Raw genomic sequence first — 9,904 nt, 5'->3', positions numbered from 1 at the left:
GTATTCTGTGGCATCTTTAATATTTGTCTGTTCTTCTCTGTGTGAACATTACTTGTTATTTTAACATTAGTGGATAAAGATGCTGAGTTAGAGGAGAAGCATCTAAAGCTAACATGTTACATATTTCTCAAAAAGTAACATTTTGACAAAGAACAAACACATTTGACTTTAATTGTAAATCTAGCTTTACAAGTAACAGTTATTGAGTGATATTTAAGCTTGGAACGTAACTTTATACGTTTTTAAAGTGCAGTACTTAAATACCATTTTGAGCTACTTTTAAGTTAATATAGAACATTTCCATTCTATGCAACTGTATACTTCTACTTCACTACATTTTGGAGTCCCACATTATACTTTTTCCGTTACTAAATATATTTTAAGTTAACTTTGCAGGTTTGGCTTATTCATGCAGAATGTAACTCAACTAAAACATTAAGAATGAAGTGTATTAATTCATTAAAATGTGTCCCACCTTTAACTGCAGCAACCTTAAAGTGATAAAAACATCAATGCTTGATTAATTATAATAAATACATAAACAAATATGCCATATAGTTTTACTTTTGGTACTTTATCTACCTTATGATGCTTATATTATAATAATTTAATTGAAATAAAAGATCTTCGTTCATCTTTCACCACCTCGCGTGGCCTCTGTGATTCCGCGGCTCGTTCAGTAGGTGGCAGTAATTCTCCGTTACACACAAAATCAAGCGAAGAAGAAAAGAAGCCATCTGATTGGTTATCGCGGGGTGACGGATTGCTTCAGAGCGAGCGCGACCGCTCCATCTTCAGTCTAGGGGCGAAAGAAACAACCAAACAAACCGTTTTCCAGCGGAGCTCGTGCCTTCACACAGCGGCAGCCGGACACGTTGAGGCCGGTGACGTCAGAGTAACCAGCCCGCCGTGTTGCCGGGGAAGATAATGTAGTTTATCTGTGTGTTTATCAGGTATAACCGTCTCTGGTTCAGGTAAGCGAGCTACCCTGCTAACGCCAGCTAGCTTAGCGTCACAGGTATACATCTGATGGTTCCGGTCCCTGCGGGTTGAACCCGTTATTTCATCATAACGGGCCTAGAGATGGGTGTCCTAACATCTGACCCCAGACCGGTGACCTCGCTGCTGTGGGCGGTTTAACGGTTGTATTGATCTGGGCTTTTCTTGCTGTTATATTGACGTGTTTATCGTTTTCTTCAATAATAACTATTACAAAAAATATATAAATTAATATTATAAGTGTAATTCATCCAATGTATTTCTTTTAACTTGTGAACTATTTTTTGCACCCTAAATAAGAATAATTATATAATTTAATCCTCCATAATTAGGCTCTAAATGTTCATTTAATAAATTCGTTAGAGCTTTTTTCTCAGTGGTGAGATTGAAGAGGTCTAAACTGACGTGTCGTGTTTACCTCACTTTGAAGAAGAGCTTTGATGAAGCAACATATACAAATTATATATTTTGTTTTTCACACATTTCCTCTCTAGACCACCAGGTACGACTTCTTTGATTCTTCCCTGAGATCAATAACTTCAAATTGGCTGAAATGGATGAACAAAGTGTTGAGGTGTGTAGCACACGCGCACACACACACACACACACACACACACACACACACCCCTGATGAGGAGGCCTTATAGACTGTTGTAGAGTCAAGAAGAGAGAAGTCAAAGGTGAGTCACACGGTCGTATCACCTGCAGGAAAAAGGACTCTACTCAGTTTTACTCTCCACTTATGAACCAGTGCAGCTGTACCGCCGCGTGGCGTTGAGCTGTGGCTCCGCCCCGTTGGCCCGATGCCCGCCGCTGTGGTCTCACGCACTCGTCTCCCTCCCTCAGAGCATCGCTGAAGTGTTCCGCTGCTTCATCTGCATGGAGAAGCTGAGGGACGCTCGCCTCTGCCCCCACTGCTCCAAGCTCTGCTGCTTCAGCTGCATCCGGGTGAGCACACGAGTACATGTGTATGTACACCAGGGCTCCAGACTAACTTTTTTAACTAGGAGCACAGTGGCCCCTAACTTAAAATGTTAGGGGCGCAAGCAGAAAATTTAGGGGCGCACACAGGGTTTTCCTGGGTCACCATCTGTTCATGCAGTCGAGATATTGAGTGAGTGATCAGCAGCTGGCCGCTCTGCCATGATGCGCGCACACATCCGCGCACGCGGGTAAGCACACTCCTCACTAGCACCCCCTCCCCCCGTTAACAACTCTTCTCGGCTCGTCCAAATTTTCTCTTTGCAGGAAAAACCCTGCGCACAGTATAAATCGACTTGCAGAGTTTTCCCATCATTTCTACTGTATTACTGATAAATAATTTGACAATATACAATCTTATGCCTTTTTGCCTTCATGAACTGCAAAACATTCACAACAGAGAACTCTTCAGAAGTTACTGTATTGAGTTTAAACATATTTTAAGAAAAACATACCTTGAGCATGTGCATGTTGCACTTGATGTGGCCAATCAAAACATTTGTTGGTTTCTAGAGATGCACCGATCAGGTTTTGGTGCCGATCACCGATCACTGAAATCAGTATCTGCCGATCACCGATAATACCGATCACGGTGTCGATTGAAGCATTCTATTTTTTGTGTAGCATTATTGCTATGAGGACTATGAGGAAATACATATATAAAGCAACTCAAACATTAAAGAAATTACAGATTTCTTTAAACATTTAGGACTTTTACTTTGAAAAATGTCCTAATTGATACATTACAATTGTTTGATTGCTATTGTAGGGGATTTCAGATATGTCTGGAACACATCTGCATCATTCATTTCCTGGAACTCTTGGGGAAATCTATATCCAGGACTTTTCTTAACATACACAAGTCTGACTAATTTTTATAAACTCTTCCTTGGTCCAGTAAAAATGTTCTAATGTTAGCATATGTTAAGCTAAATCTCAGAAACGATCTCTAAAGATACAAAATCAGTTCATAGTTTACTTTTATATGTTCGTGTATGATTTGTCGACATCTTATTTTGAAAAACGGATGTTTCACGTGGTTCTTTACGCTAACTTTGCAAAACCGGATGTTGTCACTTAAATCCTTCCGCTAACTTTCTCAAAACCCTCGCGCGCTCCCGATCCAATGTGTTTACCGTGAGCATCAGTCTCTAGAGGCAGACATGTGAGAGTCGGCTGAGTCGACCCAGAGATTCAACTCGGGGGACGGGGACGCCGCTCGGTGGTGAGGATCCCCTCTGACCTCTGACCTCTCACTCTGCGGCCCTCGCCCTCGTTGCGTCTCCGCTGCGGTGCGCCTCTTTTCACACATTAGCCCCCCCACACACACACACACACACAGGCCAGCCTTCTTCTTCGGTTTTCGTCTCCTTTCTTCTTCTTCTGGAGTTAATGTCGGTTAGCAAACCAGTCATTCAGGCATTACCGCTAACTATAGTGGGCTGAAGTGTAGAACAAGTTTGTCAGCAACAAAAATATTTAATAACAAAAACAAACGAAATCTGCTAATTTACTGGTCGCGCATGCGCGAGTTGATGAAAAATTTACTCGCACTGTGTCTAATTTTAGGCGCAAAATGCGACCATTTGGTCGCAGTCTGGAGCCCTGTACACATATGTATATATATGTGTACATATATATGTGTGTACATATACACATATGTATATACACATATGTATATATGTGTACATATATATGTGTGTACATATACACATATGTATATACACATATATGTATATATTTATATATATATGTGTGTACATATACACATATATGTGTGTACAAATACACATATGTATATACACATATGTATATATATATGTGTACATATACACATATATATGTATATACACATATATGTATATATGTGTACATATATATGTGTGTACATATACACATATATATATTTATGTGTATACACATATATGTGTATATGTACACATATATATGTGTACATATATACATATATGTGTATATGTACACATATATATGTGTACATATATACATATATATATGTGTACATACACTTATATATGTATATAAATATATGTATATACACATATATATGTATATGTATATATATATATATAATTTGTTGGGAGCACCGAAGACCCATTTTGACCCAGGAAAAACCCTGGCGTGTTCCCTGACGGTAGCATGTTCCCTGACGGTAGCATGTTCCCTGACGGTAGCGTGTTGTTTCACAGCGCTGGCTGACGGAGCAGAGAGCTCAGTGTCCTCACTGCCGGTGAGCAACACGGAAGACTTTCATGTGTGTTAACATGTGTGTGTGTGTGTGTGTGTGTGTGTGTTAACGTGTGTTTACGTGTGTGTGTGTTAACATGTGTGTGTGTGTGTGTGTGTTAACATGTGTGTGTGTGTGTGTTAACATGTGTGTGTGTTTACATGTGTGTCAACGTGTGTGTTTACATGTGTGTTTACATGTGTGTGTTAACGTGTGTGTTTACGTGTGTGTGTGTTTTAACATGTGTGTTTACGTATGTGTGTTTACGTGTGTGTGTGTTAACGTGTGTGTGTCTGTGTTTACATGTGTGTGTATGTGTGTGTTTACATGTGTGTGTTAAAGTGTGTATTAACATGTGTGTGTTAACGTGTGTATTAACATGTGTGTTTACATGTGTGTTAACGTGTGTATTTACATGTGTGTGTTTACATGTGTGTTAACGTGTGTGTGTGTGTGCTCAGCGCTCCTCTGCAGCTCAGGGAGCTGGTGAACTGTCGCTGGGCGGAGGAGGTGACCCAGCAGCTGGACACGCTGCAGCTGTGCAGCCTCAGCAAGCACGAGGACAACGACAAGGACAAGTGAGCTCCTCCTCGTGTGTCCATTAGTGTTGATTAAAGTGCATTTCGATGAGCAAGAGGAAAGAGTTGGACTCGTCTAGAAGGTTTTAAGGATGGTGTCCTGCGTGAGGACGCCGTGTGTCTGTCCATGGAGGCCTCTGTGTGTCTATGGAGGCCTCTGTGTGTCCATGGAGGCCTCTGTGTGTCTATGGAGGCCTCTGTGTGTCTACGGAGGCCTCTGTGTGTCCATGGAGGCCTCTGTGTGTCTATGGAGGCCTCTGTGTGTCTATGGAGGCCTCTGTGTGTCTATGGAGGCCTCTGTGTGTCCATGGAGGCCTCTGTGTGTCTATGGAGGCCTCTGTGTCTATGGAGGCCTCTGTGTGTATGGAGGCCTCTGTGTGTCCATGGAGGCCTCTGTGTGTCTATGGAGGCCTCTGTGTGTCTGTTCTGTGTATCTATGGAGGCCTCTGTGTGTCCATGGAGGCCTCTGTGTGTCTATGGAGGCCTCTGTGTGTCCATGGAGGCCTCTGTGTGTCTATGGAGGCCTCTGTGTGTCCATGGAGGCCTCTGTGTGTCTATGGAGGCCTCTGTGTGTCTACGGAGGCCTCTGTGTGTCCATGGAGGCCTCTGTGTGTCTATGGAGGCCTCTGTGTCTATGGAGGCCTCTGTGTGTCCATGGAGGCCTCTGTGTGTCTATGGAGGCCTCTGTGTGTCTACGGAGGCCTCTGTGTGTCTATGGAGGCCTCTGTGTGTCTACGGAGGCCTCTGTGTGTCTACGGAGGCCTCTGTGTGTCCATGGAGGCCTCTGTGTGTCTATGGAGGCCTCTGTGTGTCATGGAGGCCTCTGTGTGTCCATGGAGGCCTCTGTGTGTCTATGGAGGCCTCTGTGTGTCCATGGAGGCCTCTGTGTGTCTATGGAGGCCTCTGTGTGTCCATGGAGGCCTCTGTGTGTCTATGGAGGCCTCTGTGTATCTATGGAGGCCTCTGTGTGTCTATGGAGGCCTCTGTGTGTCTATGGAGGCCTCTGTGTGTCCATGGAGGCCTCTGTGTGTCTATGGAGGCCTCTGTGTATCTATGGAGGCCTCTGTGTGTCTATGGAGGCCTCTGTGTGTCCATGGAGGCCTCTGTGTGTCCATGGAGGCCTCTGTGTGTCTATGGAGGCCTCTGTGTGTCCATGGAGGCCTCTGTGTGTCCATGGAGGCCTCTGTGTGTCCATGGAGGCCTCTGTGTGTCCATGGAGGCCTCTGTGTGTCTATGGAGGCCTCTGTGTGTCCATGGAGGCCTCTGTGTGTCCATGGAGGCCTCTGTGTGTCTATGGAGGCCTCTGTGTGTCCACGGAGGCCTCTGTGTTGCGCAACACGTAAACGCTCCTTAGTCTGAGAAGTCTTCCTGTTCCTGGAGGTTCTGAAGCGCCGTGCTCAGACCACCACATGCATCTCCTCCTAACATGGACATGTTGTTGTTGTTGTTGTTGTTGTCCTGTTTTAGGTGTGACGGCCACCTGGAGAAGCTGAGTGTGTTCTGCTGGACCTGTAAGAAGTGCATCTGTCACCAGTGTGCTCTGTGGGGGGGCATGGTAACCTTCCTCCTGTGCACTTACACATCCAGCCTCAACCTGAACCAGAGACTCATGGTGGTTGTTGTTGTTGTTGTTGTTGTTGTCCAGCACGGTGGCCATACCTTCAAGCCTCTGGTGGAGATCTACGAGCAGCACGTGACCAAAGTGAAGGAGGAGGTGGCCAAGCTGCGGCGCCGCCTCATGGAGCTCATCAGCCTGGTGCAGGAAGTGGTGAGCAGCGCCCCTGCAGCGCCCCCCGGTGGCCGAGCAGGAGTGACGCGTGGGAGAGCTCTGTGGCTGCAGCGGAGAGTTAGACATTTATATGCTGCGCAGCTTTTTAATATCTATTAAAATGTCTATTTAATTAATTTTAATCTGGTCAGACTTTATATTATTATTATATAGTAAAACAAATCTCTTATTTTTGTGTGTAATGACGTCACATAAAATGATTAAAAGCTTCTTAATAATTAGAAGCTTCGATTGTTAAAAGAAAAACATTTGGAAGAAATAATATCAATAATAATAACGCTAAAAATGAAAGTAGGTAAAGACATTTAAAAATAAGGGGATTCAAATTGATCCATAGACAAGTAATTAATTACTAAATAAAATAATTGCTTCCCAAACGAGAAGAAATGTCTCTTACAGTTTATTACATGAACATCTTTCTGGTAACAGTGGAGGTGTACCGCTGACCGCCACTACAGGGCGTCAGCGTCTTGCTGTTAAACATGTTGGTGTGTCTCTCTCTCTCTCTCTATGTCTCTGTCTGTCTCTCTGTCTCTCTCTCTCTCTCTCTCTCTCTCTCTCTCTCTCTCTCTGTCTCTCTCAGGAGAGGAACATGGAGGCCGTCCGGGGAGCGAAGGACGAGCGCGTGAGAGAAATCCGAAATGCGGTGGAGATGATGATCGCCCGCCTGGACAACCAGCTGAAGAACAAACTCATCACGCTCATGGGTCAGTAGAGGACGGGTCACATGGCACCCATCAGAGGTCACATGGCACCCATCGGAGGTCACATGGCACCCATCGGAGGTCACATTGGTCCTATCAGAGGTCACATGGCACCCATCGGAGGTCACATTGGTCCTATCAGAGCCCCCCCCCTCCCAGAAGCTCACTGAAGCCGTGTGGCTCCTCCTCAGGCCAGAAGACGTCCCTGACGCAGGAGACGGAGCTGCTGGAGTCGCTGCTGCAGGAGGTGGAGCACCAGGTGGGCGTCACGTGTTGTTAACACGCTTCAGTCTGTAACAGAAGAACCTTAAGCTCCGGAGGTCAAAACAACGACCTCTGAAACTATTCCATAGGATTTCATTATTATTATTAATATATACCGACAAATTAAATTATAAAGACACGATAATATTTCTTTGTTTGGGGAGTAAATCCAGGTTTACTAATCCAGGTTTGACGCTGGTCTTAATCCAGGCTTGACGCTGGTTTTCTGTGCAGCTTCACTCGTGCAGTAAGAGCGATCTGATCTCCAAGAGCCCCGAGATCCTGCTGATGTTCCAGCAGGTGCACAGGAAGCCCATGCAGTCCTTCGTCACCACGCCGGTGCCCCCCGACTTCACCAGGTGAGCTACGGTGGCCCCGATGGCCAAAGGTCAACGACCCTTTATTCACTCAATTCATAATTGGTACATTTGTTTTGACGTCATCAAATATCCATAAATCAGATATTCACATGACAGATGCTGGACTTCCTGAATGAAGCGACCGATCAAAGGTTTTAATTTCATAGCTGACAACCGATTGGCTCTAAGCTCTGATTAATTGATCTTATCTTATTCACTTGATTGTATTTCAATGTCCTACATTAAAAAAATACAATAAATATTGTTTCAATTATATGAAAGTACACATCTTTGAATTTAAGTACATTAATAATAACATTATGAGGTTCCTGCTGGGAGGAAATAACAACTTATTAACAAAGATATTCAAATAGTGTTCACATTTAAAAAGATGGAACCAGAATGTTTGACATTCAATTAAATTTTATTGTGTTAGAACAGAGAAACAGTTCATCACCAGAGGAGGAAGGAACGAGCAGTACATCAAACATCAAAGGTTTCATGGTCTTTAAAGATGGATTCAGGATGATGATGTCATCATAAACGTCTCTCATACGAGTTCATCCACGTCATCACGTCGTTCACGTGTTTAACTTCTGTTTCAGCGAGCTGGTTCCAGCCTACGACTCCAGCACTTTTGTTCTGGTCAACTTCAGGTAAATAGACTTCTATACAAAAAGAGGAGTCGCCCCCTAGTGGTCAGGAGAGAGAATGCAGCTTTAACACATGAAGCATAGACTTCTATACAACCAGAAACTATTTATAAATGCACCACACCCTCCACTAGTACTTCAGCTGTTGTTGACGAAGAGAACGAGGAGTTCTGTGAAGCTCTTCCTCCCACCGACTGCTTTAAGAGCTTTGATCACTTCAGCTGAGACTTAAGCCTGGAGGGTGTGTGTGCGTGTTGTGTGTGTGTGCAGCACCCTCAGGCAGCGGGCTGACCCGGTCTACAGTCCTCCTCTGCAGATATCCGGCCTCTGCTGGAGACTCAAAGTCTACCCGGTGAGTACTGAAGTCAGGTGAAGGTGAACCTCACGAGGATGAATCTATATTCACGTTCGCGTTCCTCAGGACGGGAACGGCGTGGTCCGGGGGAACTACCTGTCCGTGTTCCTGGAGCTGTCGGCTGGACTCCCTGAAACATCAAAGTATGAATCATCTGTTCAAGCACAAAACGTCTCTGTTTACTTTGTAGACATGTGACCACCACAGGATGAACTCTGTCTCTCTCTATATTCTTGTTGTGTGTTTCCCAGGTACGAGTACCGCGTGGAGATGGTCCACCAGGCCTCCAGCGACCCGACCAAGAACATCATCCGTGAGTTTGCCTCTGACTTCGAGGTGGGTGAGTGTTGGGGCTACAACCGCTTCTTCAGGCTGGACCTGCTGGCCAGTGAGGGCTACCTGAGCACGACGAGCGACACGCTGGTGCTGAGGTGAGGCGCGCACACACACACACACACACCCCGTGTGGATGAGGTCATCAGGTGTTTCCTGTTCTCAGGTACCAGGTTCGCTCGCCCACCTTCTTCCAGAAGTGCCGAGACCAGTACTGGTACATCAGCCAGCTGGAGTCGGCCCAGAGCGGCTACGCCCAGCAGATCACCAACCTCAAGGAGGTGTGTGTGGGGGGGTGAGATCCGTGTGTGTGTGTGAGAGATGAGATCTGTGTGTGTGTGTGATCCGTCTGTGTGTGTGTGTGTGTGTGTGTGTGTGTGTGTGTGTGTGTGTGATCCGTCTGTGCGTGTGTGTGTGTGTGATCCGTCTGTCTGTGTGTGTGTGTGTGTGTGTGTGATCCGTCTGTGTGTGTGTGTGTGTGTGTGTGTGTGATCCGTCTGTGCGTGTGTGTGTGTGTGTGTGATCCGTCCGTCTGTGCGTGTGTGTGATCCGTCTGTGTGTGCGTTTGTGTGTGTGTGATCCGTCTGTGTGTGTGTGTGTGTGTGTGTGTGTGATCCGTCTGTGTGTCTGTGTGTGAGTTTGTG

General features: G+C 45.4%; 1 protein-coding gene across 3 annotated transcripts in view; it reads left to right on the top strand.

Moving 5' to 3' along the window:
• The first annotated feature begins 787 nt into the window (after positions 1-787).
• trim37 (tripartite motif containing 37) overlaps positions 788-9,904 on the top strand; it is a 15,324-nt gene continuing 6,207 nt past the window's right edge. For all 3 annotated transcript variants that reach the window (XM_056410503.1, XM_056410492.1, XM_056410483.1), the window contains exons 1-15: positions 788-974; positions 1,494-1,573; positions 1,846-1,947; positions 4,188-4,228; positions 4,687-4,803; positions 6,271-6,358; positions 6,449-6,571; positions 7,176-7,299; positions 7,488-7,555; positions 7,795-7,919; positions 8,525-8,575; positions 8,843-8,924; positions 8,994-9,070; positions 9,179-9,358; positions 9,427-9,541. In XM_056410503.1, coding sequence (XP_056266478.1) covers positions 1,553-1,573; positions 1,846-1,947; positions 4,188-4,228; positions 4,687-4,803; positions 6,271-6,358; positions 6,449-6,571; positions 7,176-7,299; positions 7,488-7,555; positions 7,795-7,919; positions 8,525-8,575; positions 8,843-8,924; positions 8,994-9,070; positions 9,179-9,358; positions 9,427-9,541 — 1,314 coding nt within the window. In that variant the 5' untranslated portion in view covers positions 788-974; positions 1,494-1,552. The remainder of the gene's footprint in view (positions 975-1,493; positions 1,574-1,845; positions 1,948-4,187; positions 4,229-4,686; positions 4,804-6,270; positions 6,359-6,448; positions 6,572-7,175; positions 7,300-7,487; positions 7,556-7,794; positions 7,920-8,524; positions 8,576-8,842; positions 8,925-8,993; positions 9,071-9,178; positions 9,359-9,426; positions 9,542-9,904) is intronic.

Source organism: Pseudoliparis swirei, chromosome 3, assembly GCF_029220125.1.
Source record: "Pseudoliparis swirei isolate HS2019 ecotype Mariana Trench chromosome 3, NWPU_hadal_v1, whole genome shotgun sequence".
Taxonomy (NCBI): domain Eukaryota; kingdom Metazoa; phylum Chordata; class Actinopteri; order Perciformes; family Liparidae; genus Pseudoliparis; species Pseudoliparis swirei.
This window is presented reverse-complemented; position numbering and strand designations above follow the sequence as displayed.